This window comes from Channa argus, chromosome 18 (assembly GCF_033026475.1).
Source record: "Channa argus isolate prfri chromosome 18, Channa argus male v1.0, whole genome shotgun sequence".
NCBI classification, from domain to species: Eukaryota; Metazoa; Chordata; class Actinopteri; order Anabantiformes; family Channidae; genus Channa; species Channa argus.
In genome coordinates, this window is record NC_090214.1 from 20,382,978 (window position 1) to 20,402,607 (window position 19,630).

The 19,630-nt window shown below is 39.0% G+C and overlaps 1 protein-coding gene across 3 annotated transcripts in view; it reads right to left on the minus strand.

The window, feature by feature from the left end:
* Positions 1–19,630, minus strand: part of mbd2 (methyl-CpG binding domain protein 2) — a 31,409-nt gene that overhangs the window by 1,630 nt on the left and 10,149 nt on the right. Inside the window, exons 3-7 of one of the 3 annotated variants that reach the window (XR_010911594.1) lie at positions 18,550–18,690; positions 16,905–16,995; positions 16,089–16,266; positions 10,407–10,534; positions 742–783 (exon numbers count right to left, since the gene is read on the minus strand). Coding sequence is in view for 2 of the 3 variants with exons in the window: in XM_067484369.1 (XP_067340470.1) it covers positions 10,417–10,534; positions 16,089–16,266; positions 16,905–16,995; positions 18,550–18,690 (528 nt within the window). In the remaining variant the exon portion in view is untranslated. The remainder of the gene's footprint in view (positions 1–741; positions 784–10,406; positions 10,535–16,088; positions 16,267–16,904; positions 16,996–18,549; positions 18,691–19,630) is intronic. The other 2 variants (XM_067484369.1, XM_067484370.1) reach the window with 2 other exon arrangements.

Here is a 19,630-nt window from a genome sequence, read left to right on the forward strand (position 1 = left end):
GAATTTTTCGAGCAAACTTTTCCCCGTTCATGTTCGATATCACATTTCAGCTGCTCAAAACTTCACAGCCTCTTTTGATTTTGATTTTTTTTTTTTTTTTATTTGAAAACGTTTCCAGTGGGTTAAAGGTCTGGACTGCAGGCAGGTCAGTTTAGGACCTGAACTCTTTTACGACTGAGCCATGCTGTTGTAATACTTATACAGTAGAATGGGCTTTGAGGTTCCACACGTTCTCAATTAAATGATTTAAAGCTACAAACATATGTAGGAAACCACACTCAAACCACTGTTTGTTAATACCCCCTCAGGTCTGCACTGATCGCTTCTACTAACAGATAAAATACGAATATAATTATGAGGCTCCCTGCAGAGACCTCTGAACAAAACTCCGCCTCCTCCCTCTTTCCTCTATTAAACCCAAATTGACTCGTTAAGCTTGTCTTAATAAAACCCACTTAATAAAACCACTCTGCTGCACAAGCTGTCTCTACTGTGTTTGTGCACAAAAAAAAAAGTCCAATTAATGTGAAAAGCCTCCATGCTAATCATTAGCATCTCCATTAACCCTTCGACACCTCCTCCCTCGTGCTGCATTAGTGAGGGGGGGGCAGGGCTACAATTAAGACAGCTCGTCTACAGATGCCTTTTGCCTGCACACAAAACATTTTAATTATACATAAAACAACAGAGTGAAGTGTTTGCACAGCACGAGAGCAAGAGTGATATCAAACACTGTATTACCATGTTCTCCTCCCCCTCCCTGTCCTCCTTTTAGCTGCACCACTGAAAAAAAAAAACAACAACATCGTCTCTTTACTCTGGGCAACGATTGCCTGTAGTATTTCCAATATAAAATGTCATTGTGTCATTTGGAATCCCTCCTTTATTCGAAACCATCTTTATATACTTTTAATCATGTGACTTATATTCGATATGAACCAATCACTGTACCATTTTAAATTCTTCATTTTAAGTTTTTTATTTAGTTTTACCCAGTTGTTATCATTTTGAATATCTACTTTCCATAGAATCCCTTCTTTCTGCTTCGAATATATAATTATTGCATAGGAAATACACTTGTTTACATTTGGAGAGGATGAGAACATTACTCAACATAATACTAAATCTTCATTGGTGTCTGGGGAATGTTAAGTTCCTCAAGCGCAGTCTACACTATTTCACACCTACAGTGGCAGGAGCAGGTTTTCAGCATACAATTGTAAATAATACAAAGACGACAACTCAAATGATAAAACTGAGAAATTTGTTCATTTGCAATTTGATGCCAGTAACACGGGACAGAAAAAAAAAAAAAAACACAGCCAATCAGGTTAATTGGTAACAGGTCAGTAGTATTGTTGGGTATAAGAAGAGCATCTCATCTAAAGTGAGGATGGGGGAAGGTTCATCACTGTGTGAAAACAAATATGTGTTAAACCCCCTGAGAATAACGTTTCCCACCATATAATTGAAAAGGATTTGGGCATTTTCCATTTTATCAGCTACAGTATTATGACATTCAAATTCAGAGCATACGGACAAATATGTTTCATCAATGAAAACTATGATGGGAAATATTGTTTCATGACAGACTAAAAGTAAATAAAAATATCCACTGCAAGAAAAATAAGATGATATGTTTTACATTTTCCTTCAATAGCTATAACCAAATTATTAGAAGTAAAGAAACTGTTTAAATACAAAGTCTCACGCATCAACCTGCAACATTTGTGGCATCACAAAATGTGGCACCTAATTAATGCGCAAGGTTCACACTCAGACCAAAATATCTCTGCTTTAAAAGTTGATTCAGCTGCTTGGACTGTTGAACTAGAATTATTAAGAAGCTTCTCATACCGATGAACGTTCTCTGTCTGTCACCTGACGTTACCAAGTTTATGAATTAAATTAACCTCCTGAGAATTAGAAAACAGCTGCAGCACAAGCAGCTATAATCTTTTATCAAACAAGAATGAGGGAAAATTGATATGCAAATTAAGTTAATCGGTCTCCCCAGTTCCCAAACATTTGAATGTTTATCATAAAAGAGGTGATGCGCCACGGTGCTAAACATGACCCTGTCTCAACTGTCTTTGAAGTGTGTTGCTGACATTTCTCAGTTTCAAGATTTGATATGTTGCCTTGTATTATATATATATAATGTACAAAATAAGTTTCAAATGATTTGCAGATCATTGTATTATCTTTACCTTTACATTTTACAGTGTCCTAACTTGGAAATGGGGTATTTCTATTAGAGACACGGGACGCAGACACTCCTCAAAATGTATGATCATTATTATTATAATTTTTGGATCACATATTCATGTAACCTCCTCAAACAAAATGCATTAACAAGGTGAACTAAAGTTTATTTCTGCAGGTTTACTTTAAAACCCCCCACAGCTTTGTAAAATCAGGGATCTAAGCAGATCTCTGGATCTACCTGTGCCCTCTGATGTTGAATGAAGATTTCCTTCTTCAGATAATGAACCTTGTCCTCTCGTTCCTTTTGAGATTTATGCAGTTTAAGGCAAAAAAGTAGCTTTTCAAGTTGACCCTGAAAGGTACCTGAAAGGCACTTTAGTTGCATAGGAACATCATTTTTCGGAGACAGCACTGCATGATGTTGCTTGAAAAAAACTGTATTTCCAAGATATTCTTGCACTGTTTTGCACAACATGATGAGATGGTGACAGCATTGTTTGGCTTCCTGTATGTTTATTTTTTTATTTTGACAGTTTTTTTTGTTTTCAGCTGAATCCTCGGAACAAAGACATAACGGTGCTGGAACATTTTATTGAGTTTTTATGCTGTGACTACAGAGAGTTTTGTGATTATCGTGTCCACTTTTGGTGACATTAGAAGCTGATTTTTAAGATCACTGAGACATTGTAAGTGTCCTGCTGACAGCTCTTTATCCCACAAACAAAGATTTATTTGGATGAAAACACCTGCTCTGCTACGTCGGCAAAATATATATGAGAGCAAAATGAATTCAAAGAGCAGTTAAATACCAAGTACCCACTCTGGGATGCAATGATGATGACGATTACTTGTAATGTAATAAAGACATTTGAAATGGCAGTGAATTTGATGGAGGTTGTGGGTTTGGCTGGCTGCAGCTTTGCTACATGGGGATCCGGGTTTCCTGCTACAATCCAAAGACACAGTGACAAGAATTGGTGACTCTAACTTTTGAGATTGGTTGTCTGTCCCTAAGTGTAAATCCTATGACCGACTAGTAAAATCGGATGTACCCCACCCCACTTCCATGACCCTTAAACAGATAAGTGCTTTAATGGATGGATTTAATGGTTGTCTTTACTGAACATACACAGTCAATGGTATCCAAAATCAAAAAAGGAGACTGAAGAACTAAAGAATAAGAAGGTTGAGCTTATGCAGCTTGGATGTGTTGCTTCTGTTAGATTATTCTGACGTTAAGGTATCATAGTATTTGGCATGATCACAACTGAGATTTTTGGTGGGTCGGTGAACAAAACCGAAGTAACTGAAATATGTGAACTTTATCCTCTTGAAAACACTGGTTTAGAAATGAGCAGGGATTCTCCTTTCATATAAATCTCTCCAGAGCATTTGCAATGTGAAGGCACTAGGCAGTCAAATTCTTTTTGGGTTCACAGAGAGGACGACTAATTCCCACAAGCCTCGTATGATGAATTGATATCAAAGACCCTTCATATGAGTTTCTATCTCTTTGGTGATGAATTCTACCTACACCCTCAACTGACTAATATGTAGTCAGGATTCAGCCCTTTTCATGCAGGGATCACTGTGGGATCCTGCATGTGGAGCATATATGTTTCTGATTCAATAAACCCAACAATGGCAACTGCAAATAAACTATTGCTTTTGTGTAGATACACTCATGTTTCTTTGAAGAGCATGTTCTTGTTTTTCAAAGAAATAATTTTTTAACATCAAATTGATTGGAGAGGCATTGTTACATACTGCTAATGATGTAAATTAGCATTGTGGCTGGACCAGCTTTTTTAAAGGATAGAATATCTACATAAAAGTACGGAGGTCCATCGTTATTACGAAGATTACAAACGACTTTTGTTCTATTGTTAACACAAGTGGATCAATTTAAAAGGCCAATAAAGAAAACAAATTTGAAGTTATTTTAGTTTTAAACATGTATTATGATTGATGAAATATAAGTACATTTCTAAGTAACCCCTGACTTTTGCATGGTACTGTGTGGCCTGAGCTTTGGCAAGTGGATCATTTAAGATTCTAAGAATGTATGATTGTAACATTAAAGCTGGAGACACATGATATGGAGATTTATTTTGGGGCACTTAGGTGAGACAACTTCTTCAAACTACACACTGGCTCTCAGGAGGTGTTTGACAATACTCCCACTTCCATAGGTCTGTTTCAATTTGAAATTCTTAAAAGGTTAATGAAAGGTTAAAATAATCAAAGTTGTCAGAGGGTATTGACACTGGGTCCAAGGCAACTGAGAGCCAAACAGACAAGACTGCCACCACCTTTTCTCATTTAACTGGACAATTAAGAAGAATCACTGACAAACTGGCGTGTTCTGGGTGTTGATCCAGTTATAGAGCAGCTCACATAATATTGCTCAGAATATAAGACAGAAGTGACTTATTTTGGTCTTTAAAGGCCTGGTTTCTTGTTAAAAGCCTGAAAGTTTCAGTGCAGCCTGCTCCAAAGCCAAACTGACACTTTCACCACCTGCAACTGCAGAAATGTTTACTTATGGCTGTATCCAATCTTTCAGTATCTGTTTTTTGCCATTGTGAATCACTCAGGCTTTGACCAGGAGGATGCAAATGTGGCTGAATCCACCAAGCAGACTTTGCGATGAACTCTTTGTTTCACTGTTTGTGTGTTTCATTGACTCAGTGTGTTAATATGTCTGTATCTAAACGCTTTCTTCCTTCAGTGTTTCACTCTTTCCATGTTTCAGTCTGATAATCCCTGGCTCAGTCTTAATTACTCCCTAATAATTAGAAAATCCTGATAATCTGCTGCTTAATCGAGGCAATTCAGCTGTGAGACACGCACAAGCACGCGCATGCACACACACACACACACACACACAGAGCAGTTATCAGCCTTGTGAATGACTTTGAAGCAGATAATTCTCTGTGTCTCAACACCCACTAATTACCAGCAGCTGAAAATGCTGCAGGAATCTGAATCAGCTCCTCAGGAAATTACAAGATACACAGCTAATAATCATGCGCGCACACACACACACTCACACACACACACACACTCACACACACACGTCAATCTTCTCAGGCCTTTCTCAGTCAGCAGTGAGAATCCTTAGTCTCAATCAGATATAAATGCCAGTCTGCAAATTTAAAGCAACACTTCAACATTTAGTGAACTCTTTTCTTTCTTCTGCTCCCAAGACTCGGATGAAACAATGAATCAGTTCATCATGCTAATGCTGAGCAAGTACTGTATAATGTTTACCCCGTTCGCCATCATAGTTAGCAACTTAACATCATATGATATTTGAACTAGTTTTGCAGGTATTTGATCAAAACCCCATATACTTGATCTGTTAACAGGCAGCTGCTGTATGGTCCTATATGGGGTTATTCTCTTTTAGTAATATACAGCAATGTGGCATCTTGCTGGACAGAATAGTGAAAATTAGTCAGCTGACACTTGTGCATTTTAGAATGTAGTTCTACACTGATCTGTCACATTTCCAGCTATTTCCGCTATAGTTTCCCCTCTGTTGATGTGACCCGACCAGCCACCCCTCACTCCCCATGTACATCAGTGAGCCTTTGGTGCCTATGACCCCTTCCACAGTTCACCACTTCTCAATCCTTGCACCAGTTTGGTTCTTGTCAAAGTCAATCAGATCCTTACAGTTGTTCATGTTTCTTACTTGTAACACATCGACTTCAAGAACAGACCTTTCTCTTGCTGCCTAATATGTTCTACCTCTTGTCATATTAATGTTATAATCAGCACCTGTCAGTGGTTCGAATGTGTTCTTCAGAGCAAAGGGCTGTACAGTGGGGCAGGTGTTAGGTCTGTTGCCTCACAGCGAGAAGGTTCCGTGTTTGAATGTGCCAGGTGCCTGGGACCTTTATGAAGTCGTACATGGATGTGAATGACTGTTAGCTTTCTTATCTGATTAAGATTCTAAAATACATCGACTAATCTGAACCTATCTGCTGATTTCATGGGGAAAATATTTAAGTCACTAAAAGTAAAATGTTTGCTGTGACCGTAACTTTATTTAAAGGAGTTGGCTGTTCAACACAGTTCCTCTGTGGACTTACATGTCTCTTTATGTTAACGTCAGACCGACTCTGACTTCGCACCATCTGTTGCAGGATTTTTTGTTCTTGTCCCCAATGAGAGCTCTTTGAGAATCTGGCTATGCATTTGGGGTCATTGTCCTGCTGCAGAATGAATTTGGAACCAATCAGACACCTCCCTCATGCTACTGCCTGATGCCTAAAACCTTTGCAAAGTATTATACCAGTATATATCACCACACATGCCAATAGGTGACAGGTAATATAGGGACAGAAATGTCATTTTTGTTTGAAGTACAGTGAATTACACACATTTTCCCCATTGCACTGTATAATGTCCAACTCAGTCCAGATCTTGGACACAAAATGGCTAAACCTAAGAGACACTTATCAAACAAGTTTGGTTTGATAAAAAGCATAACGGTGTTGCTGACACCTACCGTTTCATATTCCCAAGAAAGAGCAGGAGAGACAGAATGGAGGAAAGGAAAAAACCTACTCAGCCATAAAAAACCAACATAAATAAATTAGCAGGAAGCACCACCAAGAGTCACAGTCTGAGGTTTCTGCAAGCATTTAAAATTGTTGTTTCAACAGCTAGAAAGGCACCCACAAGACACACACACACACACACACACACACACACACACACACACACACACTGGCCGCTGCCCTCTCTCTCTGGTCCAGCTATAAAAACCCATTAGTAATCACTCCTTGACTCTCAGCGGCTCTTTTCGCCCAAACGACTTCCATCCAGCCAATCTGCATAAATCTGCATTAATGGACAATTTTCCCTCCACAAAAAACAAATGTGCCTAAAAAAAACAAAACAAAAAAAAACGCCTCGTCTGTCGGCTTTTAGAGGAAACATCAGACAGCAGAGAAACACACTCACACTGACAACATCTACACACAGACACAACTGCAGTTGCTATTAAGAACAGATATATCATGTCGGACGCATTACTACAGCAATAGTTACAAATATAAAGGGAGTGTTGGACAAAATGAACAACAAGCTGAAAACACTGCTGTTGTTAAGAGTTTACCGATCTTTGAGCTATAACGTATGTTTTAAGGATGTGCTAGAGAAAACGGAGTGGGTTAATTATCTCTTTTTGACTTTTTTAGATGCAGAGCATCAAGTTGGGGGTGTCCTCCTCTTCAATATGTCCTATTCTATATCAGACCGAGGGATCGTAATTGCCTTTTTTTATGCACATTGATTTGACATTTGACAGTTCATCAAATCAGTCTCAAAATGTATCGCCAGCTGTCGTCCTAGCGACAAATCCTAATTAATATGCAGAGAATGTTAGGTTTGAACACCTGTGCTCAGGAGTTTGGACTCGGACTGTGGTCTCCTCCTCAGCCGACCTCTGATGATTACACTTCAACACAACTGCGCCTTATATACAATAAGCAAAACTAATCGAAACTGAACTGCTTGGATTCATTTTTTATTTCTATGTAATGCAGACGTTCAGCATGCATTTATGGAATAGTGGTGATATCTGTACATAAGCGCCACAGTTCACAGACTGTTGGAATGTCCAGTAACATGTGTATTTATCGCTTTTTATCGTATTCCACTTTACTTTCAGGCAAACTGGCAGCAACACACTCAGGGGTTCTGCTGCTGCAGCACCTACTTGGTCTGGTATTAGCATGGATGGGGAAAAAAATGTCCAGATTTATCCAGTTTCCAGCCTTTAGAATTACGTGGATGATCCCCACTCTTCTACATGTTTCTAAAAACCCCATCCCGCCTTGGCTCTCAGCTCCACGCGCATATGATAAAACATGTTAAAGGACACCGGAGTCAATTTGTGTAGTTCATAGTAAACAGCACTGATGGAGACTTGGGTGTGACCAGTAGCTTGTTGTGAGTAATGCAGGCTAATATGAGCAAAGTTCATATTGATGTGTAACTGACAAATAAATCAATAAACATTCAAAAGCTGTGTTTATAAACCCATGACAGCTGAATAAGGGAGAACAGGTTTGCATTCCAGCTCATCGGATGATGAACCGGTTTTGTGTAATGGTTCTGTGGACATGTCCCTGGCACCACCCTAAAAAAATCTGCACTTGGTTGTTGTATAATCTTATAGCAAAAGCTGGATTTTGACTGTGAGTCTGACGCAAATTGAACTGATCTATACTACAGTTATTCAATGCCACAGAACGAAACGCCTCACGTCTCAAACTCTGCAGCAAAACCTTTTGACACTGAAAGCAGTCTCTGCTCTCGTGTGCTACCCCATTGTCACGGTGACCCTGACCTGGAAAAGCAACTTGAAAATAAAAGGATGATGGATGGATGTCTGAACTTCTGAAAGTAAATGTTTTTTTAATCCAGGTTTGTTTACAGGCTCAGCAGAGTGAAATACAATTAATAATCAAACAAACCGTAACACACACACACATACATCACATTAACCATTAACACACACAACAAGCCCACAGCCCATCAATCACACACACAATCTGTTAGTCTGCTGCATGGCTGAGTTTCAATCAGACGCAGAGAATCCTATCAGCATTCACAACAGGTCTCACTCCCCTTACACACACACACACACACACACACACACACACACACACACACACAGGGGTTCTGACAGTGCCGATTGGCTCTGCTTCTGCAACGTTCAAGACATTTAAATCTGTGATCTGTAACTTTCCTCACGTTGAAACTGCAGCGCAGATATTGAGTCATTCAGATCATGTCAGTCATACTTTTGTAGTTCAGTGCTTTTGTACTTTAGTAAGTAAGTGGGCTTATTTCTAAAATATCTTTCAAGAGCAGCCATCAAAAGAGCTTTATGATAATGCGAAAACATAAAGAGGTCACTTCACTCGTTCAGTACTCAGGTAGTGAAGTACTTTAAGCAGTTTAGTAGTTCTCAACTGTGGCAGCTCAGTTGTTCACGAATTTAGTAGTAGAGTAGTTCTAGTATCTTAGCAGTACAAATGATTATTAATTAAAAGACTTTACTAGTTTAGTTGTTACAATAAGTAGTGGTTAAGTAATTTACTACTTCTTTGGTTTACTATATCGGTAGTTAAGTAGTTTGTGGATTCTTGTTCTAACTTTAGTAGAATGAGGCCTGGCAGTGTCCTGCTACCGACTTCCTGAAAAAAGACTTGAGCTTGGTGGCAGCATAAGTTGCGTCTCTAAATAATACTCTCCTTATTTCCAATGTATAGCTTCCTCCATGTTTAAGAGTTTCAGGTTGCATTTCATAGTTTTTATTTAATTTGTAAAAATGTTGCAAATTTTTAGTTTACTTGTTTATCTACCAAGTAACATCCTTTAGTAGTATAGAAACTGTTTACTTCTTTAATAGTTAGGTTATTTAGTAGTTCAGTACTTGGTTATTTCAGTAGTTAGATACTAGTTCAGTACTAAGAAAACTTTTCAGTTAGGCTAAGTAGTACTGCAGTAGTTCATTTTTGTAGTTGGGTAGTTCAGTGGTATTTAGTACCTGAACAGGTAACTAAAATTAAAGTAGAAAATATCATTTTCTGAAGTGACCTCATGTCACTTGTAGAGCAACTGCGTCTGTGCTTCACAAAAAAGAAAACATGCTCCTGCTTCAAATATCGAGAGCCGGACTGTGTCTAAATGTGTCTGAGTAGGAAACTGCTGGAGATGTGTGCTGTTGTTAAAAAAATACAAACTCTTTCACTGGTGTTTTTTAACAACTTTCCATCAGTATTTGTGCTTCTCAAACCATCCTTTCCCTTCATCAGTTTACCTTGACAAATCTTTGTCTCATTTTCTGTTTCTGACTGATGTGCCTCTCACCTGCCTGAAAACATGTTGTGTTACCATGACAACTGGCCGATAATACAGTAGCTGCTCTAATCCAATCTGCAGCTTATCTGCAAATTTCAGAAGAGGTGTTTCAGCATTTTTAATCATTTTTATTCCGTTCACACTGTCAAACACTACAGTTTAGACAACATCTGTCTGGCCTGTACAGCAGCCACAGTAACTGCAGTAGAGTGTAAAGAAATTGTTAAAGTTCTGTTCGAACTAGGAGGAATTTTCTTTATGCTGGTTATAACAACAAAATCAGCACCAATAAAACACTTTGCCTGTCTCACCGGCGTTTCTTCAGGCCGCCTTCCCCTCCAGCAGCTCCCGGGTGTTTTCATTGGCACGTGCCAAACCATCAGCCATCAGCGCCTCCTCCAGACTCCGCCTGGCCTGGTACACTTTCATCTCCTGCTCCCTGCACGCACGCACGCACACAAACACACACACACACGCATGCACACACAAACACACAACGTAAATCTCACAGTGATCAAACACAGTGTTCATCACCACTGAACATTGGTTAAGTGGATGCATGGAGTAGATCACAATGCCTGCTGCTTACCCAACCATGTGTTCTGACACCTGGTGATCGGGCCGTGTACACCACAACATTGAAATGTAGTGACTGATCTGTGTATAATAAGTACATATAACAATAATAATAATGTGCATATTACATCTTGAATGAGTCTAATGATAAAAAAATAAGCATTGTTGTATTTTATTCTGCGTTTGCTGTGTGTAACAGTAAAATAATAGTCCCCTTCCCGAGCTATAATTTCCTATGTTCCAGTTTTAATTAGTGTGAACGTAGTTCTTTAAATAAATAAATTCACCCGGTTTGTAAAATGTTCTGAGGGTGGTGTCAGAGGAAAGGTTATGGTGTAATTCAAATCTAAATGCTTTGTGCATTGGGGAGCACAATTTGCCCAAGGAGAAACAAATACACAACATGAATACTGAAAATATAACTGGACTGGGCTTTCAAATAAAGTTTGCTTATAGCTGGGCTGTTTGCTTCTTTTCCTTATTTTACCTCAACAAAATGCATGGATGGATAAATGCTACAGTTTGGGATTACACAGATGCTGCAGGTGGCTGAATGAGACGTCCTTCTCATTCCCTTCTCATATTGTGTGTAAAACATTTTGTTATAGTTTTGTAAAAGAGTACTTTTTATTTTGTTTTATTCTCATATAAGTCATGAAAATGTGCTCTTCAACAAATGTTTTTGGTAGTTTTCATTAATCAAACCATGGCAGCGGCTCAGTCGGATTGGAGTTGGCAGTGACAGCCAAACACAGTAATCTCGAGAAGTCCAGTAATGGCAGGGAGCTAGTGTTGGTAATTTAACAATATGATCTAGAGTTATTAGAGTTATTAGTTGAACCTACTACAAACAAACATTTAGGGGACATAGATTGCAGCTGACCTAAACCTATCTTTACATCCATTATCCATCTATCTATTCATTCATCCATTCATTTTTTGGTGCCCCCGTCATGCATCTGGTCCCCTTGGCATTGTGTGTATTTAGCTGTGGCTTTGCCAATTAGTGTATTTTGTTGTTGGTCAGACAACATGTCTATCATTAGGCTATTTCCTATTCAAGCATTGACATTAGTTATTAAAAAAGGTGTGTTTAGCTGTTAAGAATGTAAACAGGTTGTGGTGAACCTCCTTCCCTCAGAATCAACTCCATGAAGCAGATATGTGTCTGTCTCTGTTTGCTGTCCCACAGCAAAGAAAATGTCTGTCACCTTTTGTCAACACCAACAAAAGACGTAAAGAATCACAGAAGAAGCTGAATCCGCTCAATCGTCTGAGACTGAATTTGGATAAAAATCAGCCAGAGAGAGACACAATGAGACACTTGGCTTCTGTTAAATACAGTAAAGATATTTTCAAAGGACAAACAAAAAAATAAATAAATAAAAAATAAAGTCATGAACTGAAAAATGAGAGAGATGAGAGGCCAAAAAGAGATAGAGGTCAAAAGATGGGCGAGTCTGATAGAGTAGTAGAGGAAGAGGAGAGATGATGAAAAGGAGGAGGAGGGAGAGAGAGGAATGAGAGCGATTTAGGATGACAAGCACATTCAGCTGGAGGATGGAAGAGGGAGAGAATTGGAAATTAATGGAGGGGAGAGATAAGAAAAGAAGAAAGTGAAAAGCAGGAAGGAGGGAGAGAGGGAGGGAGGTAACAGGAGATATAAAAGAAAATGTGACCTAGAGGAGGAAGCAGGTGAAAATGGAAAAGAAAGAAAGATGAAGATGGAAAAACAAAGGAAGTCAAGAGTGTGTTATTAAAAGGGTGGAGCAAAGGTGGAAAATGAAATATTAATGAAAAGAGAGACAGATTGAAGAAAAAGGGAAGGAGGGAAACATACTGGGAGAGAATGGAAAGGACAAAATAAAGAGATGCTGAAGGAAGGGGAGGAAGATGGAAGGGAGGGAGGAAAGAGGGAAAATGGTAAAGAAGGGGGGAAGAAAAGATGAAAAAGAAGAAATGGGAAAGAGAGAAAAAAGAGGGAGAGGAGGAAACTGAATAGGACAAAGAAGAGCAGATAGGTGGGAGTAAAAGAGTGAAGGATGTAGTAATGTATTCCAGTGATTCTGCTGTAATGGCTTCGGCCAGCTGCACTCTGCTCTGTTTTCCTCTGGATGCACACACACACACCCACCCACCCACACACACACACACATATACACACTACATATATGTCCACAGTGCCCCCCGCTGTCAGGCTGCAGAACTGTCTGTGTGCTTTGCAGGACTGATTCTATTCTTTAACCCTTCAATCGTAGCCTTTTAAAAACTCACATTGTTTTCATTTATATTCTAAACCCCCCCTTTTTCCGAGGGGTTACATCAGCTTACGTATGGAGATGTAATGAATGCATAATTCTGACCACAGTGATTGTTTTTACTCCTGCTACCTACTTTACACATTGTAATTTTATGCTTCCTGCTTTCTGTTTGGGAAGAGATTGCCTGTCTGGTGATAATGACTAATGGGATGCAGGGAACCAGGGTGTGTTTTTTCAGAAAGAGAAACTTTGATTCAAACAAAAACACACACAAATACACAATAATCTCTCCACACGCATACGTCACGGTGGAAAGGTAACAAATACAAAATACAAAGTACAGGTCCTCCACTAGAGAACAATGTATTTGTAACAGCATAAATGTCACAGTCTAGTCCAGTTTTGTGTGACAATTTCTCAAAGATGCAAATCGGATTTTCCAAAAAAGGTAGTGATAATAGAAAATAAGCTTCTCGGTTACATACAGACTAGTGAAATAAAATCAACAGTTGATGAGGTGGAGCAGATTCTAACCACCTAATGTGCTGACCAGTGGTTAGTCCATAATAATACATCAGCAGTTATTAGTTTCATAATCGTGATGGCCACAGCTTTGGTCACACCACAGATTTGTTTGGGAATGTTTTTCACTTACGCAACTGCCCCACTGAATGCGGGGAGGGGGAAATATGGGGACATTTTTCTTTAGCTGTTATAAATAATATTAACTAACTTTATTAGATACATTATTTTTTTATTGCTTTTTTATATAAAAAAATGAATGTTAAAGAATTGTTTGTCTAGTTTTTGTTTAGTTACTGTACTGTAATAATAACCCATCGTGCCTCTTACTGGTTTGGCCGGCCAGTATATGTGTTGCCCTTTTTTATCAATCAGTTTAGGTCAGTTTTGTCTTTGTTGAAGGTTAGAACTTGTGTTGTAGTTCAGTTTGTAGTATTTTAAGTTTAGCTATCTTTTTTTGACCACTTTTAGGATTCAGTTTTGTACTTGTTGCATTTTGGGTAAATAGATTTATTCCCTGTGTCCTGTGTCTTACCTGCTCAGTCTCAGACAATAATATTATCAGAATATCAATCTCCCAAAAGTAACTAGTAACTAAAGCTGTCAAATCAATGTAGTGGATTGAAAAGTACAATGTTGTAGTGAGATAAAAGTTACATAAGATGGAAATACTCCAGTGAAGCCCCCTAAAAATTGTACAGTGTTTGAGTAACTTTATTTAGTTACTCACACACACATCATTGCAACACACAGTATCATTTGGGTCTTGGTTTTTGCTTGCTGGCAATGTGAACAGCAGGTATGAGTGGCATGAGTGGTGGCAAGCTACCTTCCAGTGTTGACATGTTTTGTAGAGCACATGTTTGGGACGGTTCTGTATGCACAGACACTTATGCTCATGTACATCGACCGTGAGGACACGTCATGCAGCAAACAAAAAATAGGAACCGGACTGTCCATATTGATTTTTAAGTATGTATAGTAAACTTCTTCCATGGAAGGATCGTGAGTCTCCACAGGAGTCTCCCCCCAGGAATGATAATGATTCAGAGGATCACAGAGATCCTGAACCTTAATAATTTGAACTGCTGGCCAAAAAAGGCAGGATATGATGGAGAACAGCAGAAAGCAGTTTTCTTTATTTTTACAAAATGATCTACAGAAAAAATAATCATCAATGATCATTTTCAAAGACATTTACTAGCACAAATGGGCTAATAGACATCAATGTCAGGTCTATGTTGTCACAATTAGTAAGGGCCCCTGCTCAATCTGACGAAAGAACCCCGATATCGACCCCTCGATATATCATATGCAAGCAACAGTGGTGAAGCAATGGTGATAAACACGCAATGCAATATAATCCTCTAAAAGCTGAAGCCACACAAAATGCAAAACTGTGTATCGGGTGTTCAGCTGTTACTGAAGGATGAGTTTCAGACATCACAGTCTACAGCTCCACCTGCTGGTCAGAGGGTTTATTCCAATTCATTCTAAAGGTGACTAACAGCAGCGACACAAACAGGAAAGTCTCCCAACACATTTCTATGACTTCATGACTTCAGCCCTTAGCTCAGGAACAGTATCTTCTTTAAGGTTCAAATGTTGATTGCACATCCCACCCCAGTGAACGGAGTGTTAAAATAGTTACCAGACAGTGAACACAGTGTCCACTGTGGAGTTCATCATAGTACAGAAACAGCACTAGTAGTCAACAATCTTCTCATGGCCTCAGATAATGGACTAGTCTCTATACTTGTTCTGTTAGATCTTAGTGCTGCATTCAACACCATTGATCCCAACATATTATTACAGACACAGGAACATGAAATTGGGATTAAAGGAACTGCACTAGGTTGGTTTAAATCTTATCTATCTGATAGATTTCAATTTGTTCATGTTAATGATGAAGCCTCCATGCACACAAAGGTTAGAGTTCCACAAGGCTCTGTGTTAGGACCAATACTTTTTACTTTATATATGTCTCCTTTAGGCAACATTATTAGAAAACACTTCATAAATTTCCACTGCTATGATGATGATACCCAGCTATATTTATCTATGGAACCAGATGAAAATAATCAGTTAATAAAGCTTCAAGGCTACAAGACATAAAGGCCTGGATGTCCCACAATTTCGTACTTCTAAACTCAGACAAAACTGAAGTCATAATATTTGGGCCTAAAAATCTCATGGACATGATGTCCAACCATACTGTTATTCTAGATGGCATAAGTCTGGCCTCCAGTACTACTGCAAGGAACCTTGGAGTTATTTTTGACCAGCATTTGTCCTTTACCTCACATATAAAACAAATCTCTAGAACAGCCTTCTTCCACCTACGGAACATTGCCAAAATTAGAAGCATCCGGTCTCAAAGTGATGCCGAAAAACTGGTCCATGCATTTGTTACCTCTAGGTCGGACTACTGTAATTCCCTACTTTCAGGATGCCCCAGTAACTCCCTAAAGAGCCTGCAATTAATCCAAAATGCTGCAGCAAGAGTACTGACTGGAATTAGCAAGATTAGCAAATCTTGTTAGCAAATATATATATATATATTTGCTGAATTCTAGTAAATAAAATAGTAAATAAAAAAGTTGAAAAAAGAAAAGTGAAGATTGTGTCTCTCACCGAATGTGTTCATCAGTGATCGTGAAGGCCTTACAGAGTGGCTGGGACGTGTTGAGCCAGATGGCCGGGTTCTTCTCTGCTGCCACAGACGTCTGTCCTGTGATCGGAGCAGAGCTCATGTGCAGAGCGCTGGCGATGGCTGACAGCAGAGTGTCATCACTAGAGTCTGGACCAACACCTGCAGTCGGAGAAGTCAGAGATCAGAGCAATGGTGTATGCAAGCAGTAACTCTTCTTCATTGAGAACAGTGAGAGTTACTGCTTTTGCATTAATTTTTTTTTTTAGGAGGGAGCTGAATGTCTTCAGTTTAAAAAAAAAAAAAAAAAAGATCAGAGCACAATATTGTCATTACTGTATTTTCATTGTCCAATCAGATTTCAACTATTGATAATCTGATTGGCAATTGACAGCAGACTGCCAAACTGTCCCGGATTCATCAATAAGCCACGAAGTGACCGTGATCCAGGCAAAGCTCCTGAATGAGGTCTCTTATTTCTGTCTCATGTTCCCACACAGATCTGATTTTGTATCCAGCCAATTGGAGAGCAGCCTCTCACTCATAATCAGAGCCAGAACAGGTTCCCTCCACCTGGCCATTTTTTAATGCGGTCATTTTGAGAAAAAAATATATTTTCTCAGTTATTAAGATGTTTAACAATTTGTATTTTATCTGTGAGGATGACCGTGGTTAAGTCATTGAGTATTTTAAAAAGATGCAGAAAGCTGCTGTTTTTTTAAAAATTGTAGACTTCAACAGAGAAAAAGACAGAGTGGTGCATCTCACGTTTTGAATGTTCTGTCCGATCAGGGTCTTACCCTGTAGTCCTTTGGGGAGGTCCATGGTTCTCAGGACTTCCTCTGTGACATCTGATGACCGGAGACCTTTCAACCTCTTCTCCCAGAATAGCTGCAGACAGACAAAGACATAGAGAGTTTAGCTGGTACAGTATGTGCTGATAACACACCCCCCTTAAGAAAATGAGCCTGACGTTTGGTGGAGAACAGCTCTCTCTCTATCTCACACTCAAACCTGCCTTGTTGGCATATTCAAATATAGTTTTGCCTAAGCAGGCAGTGCAGCATATGCTGAAGAGAGCTTCAAAGTTTACATTTCACAGTAACACACCCTATGTCATGCAACACACTGATCTGTATTGTGCGTTCAATGCACTCAGTAAACGGGGTCTTACTAAGTATAACTTCAACTGTCACCTAACAATCACATTAAAAATAAGTAAAGAATAAAAAACTTATGACTAAATATGCTCAATATTATTTAGCACATCTTGCCCAAAATGTCTTTCAACTTTTGGACAACAACAAAGGTATTCAGCCCAGACAAACAAGCTAATCCAGCTTGCAGACGGACACAGTGTCTGTATGGGGACTGTTGGAAATTCATTTAGAAAAGGCCGGACGTTTTCCTTTAAAGCAGCAGATGAGTTCCCAACCCAGGTTTTTAAGTTGCCCTGTCCTGCGTCTTTTCCATCTACCCACTGAAGGATACCATCTTAGATGAGGGCGGAGTGACAATGTGAATGGGTATCCACTTTTTGATTGACACCTGACCCAGGCGATCAGCAGTGTGTAGTGACCAAACAGGACCACGCTTGCCCACCCCTCCTTTAAATGATAGCTTCACAATATTTCAAGTTTGTTTTAACACAACTGTTGGGTGCCCATCTTAACATTGAATGAGGTTTTTTAATGCATTAATAATAACATCCACATGTATGTAAAGCTAAAATGAGACTTCATCTTAATTGATTAATTAAATTAAGTCAATGTTTTCCAAAACATTTTAGTATAAAATATATCTTTGTATTTTACCTGTTGCATTGGAAGGAAAGTAACAAAAACAGGGAATTTTGTACCAAAACGCTGCAACCTGGATTTACATATCGACATAACAATACTAATACTATAACTAATACTAATACTACTATAATATACACATACATTCTAATATAATAACAATAATAATAATAATAATAATAATAATGTTAGCCCCCATCACTAACAGGAAGCATCTTTTGGAGGGATTGCCTCAAGCCCTGTATTAACCGTGTGGCCAGCTGAATAATGTTTTATGGCAGCTTTTAATACTGCGAAGTAAATGTGAGTACAGTGTGCTTATTACACGCCTCATTATTGGGGGCACGAATTAGTGCATAGATGTCCTCTATCCAAACTAAACAAGGAACAGTAAACATAGTAAATACAGTGGAGTATTTTATTAATACAAACTTCAGCTTCTCTGTTTCTTGCTGCTTTTTCCCTTGATACCTCTGCACCCTCTAGTGGCTGCCGTTGCCATGACAACCCGGGTTTCTCGACTCTGTCTTCCCTTTTGTTGTTACATAAGGGTTTTCAGTTGTTCCCAAGTCAACAACACAGTGTGTGTGTGTGTGTGTGTGTGTGTGTGTGTGTGTGTGTGTGTCAGTGATGGTCAGCCTCTCACCTGTCTGGGCTGCTCGGTCGCTCTCTGGAGGTCTGTCTTCACCTTGTTGCCAGGATGACTTGTAACCTTGGTAACAGGCTGTTTGAAGATGGATGCCGTTTGTCTGATTGGCAGAGCTGTGTTAAGGTCCGGTTTACCTCCCTGGACCAGAAAGAGACAGAGTATGGGTGACAATTTTCCTTTGTTTCTAATTCCTTCATTTGTTCCTACTTTTCTTCCCTCCCGCCATGTATCAATTGAACTAACGGCTTAACTCTAATGTTTCACAGACATCAACAGGAAGTGAAAGTGTGTGTGTGTGCGTGTGTACTGTTATGACACGGTTTATAACTCTGCATAGTGCTGCTTCTCTTAACACATTATTACACAAACACATAATTACTATCCCTCTAAAAGATGGTTATGATGGTTGATTGCACTCAGCAGTTACTACCACTGCTATTGGAAGGGCTGCTTGATTAGCTGTATTATATTTTTCTGACTTAGTTTAGGCAAGATGCTCCTAAAAACTGAATATATAAAAAGTGTATATGCAAAACATGTTGCCAAAATAAATACATAGCGTCCAAGTGTAATTCAGAAACTGATTACATAGGTCACTCGAGTTTTTACTACAGGGAAATTAAAGAACGCTCGATGCAGATGAGGCTCATATATCGGGACTTTTATTGCATGTATGAGTGCAGCTCCAAAAGCAATACTGTGGGTCCTACATTTGTCATGATGACCTGGTAATAAGCACAGTGAACAGTAACTTTTGCTAGTTTAAAAGATTTTCTGCGTTTCCCCCTTGCAAATCAAATACCTAACAACATGGGCATATTTATTCAAATGCTGTGGTTTTCTGTGTTTACTGTGTACACATCAGAATGACTTCCGTGGTGAGATGCAAGCTGGCCTCTGTAAATGACAGTAGACAATAAATAACTTGTCTTCAACTGTAAAAGGCAACAGACCATTGCTTATTTATATACCTAAATATTACATGCGTTATCATACCGATTATATCACACTATGTAACGTTTTTGTAAACTTTTCCTTTTGCAGGAATAATCTCCAAAACATTTTTATTTCTGTTAGA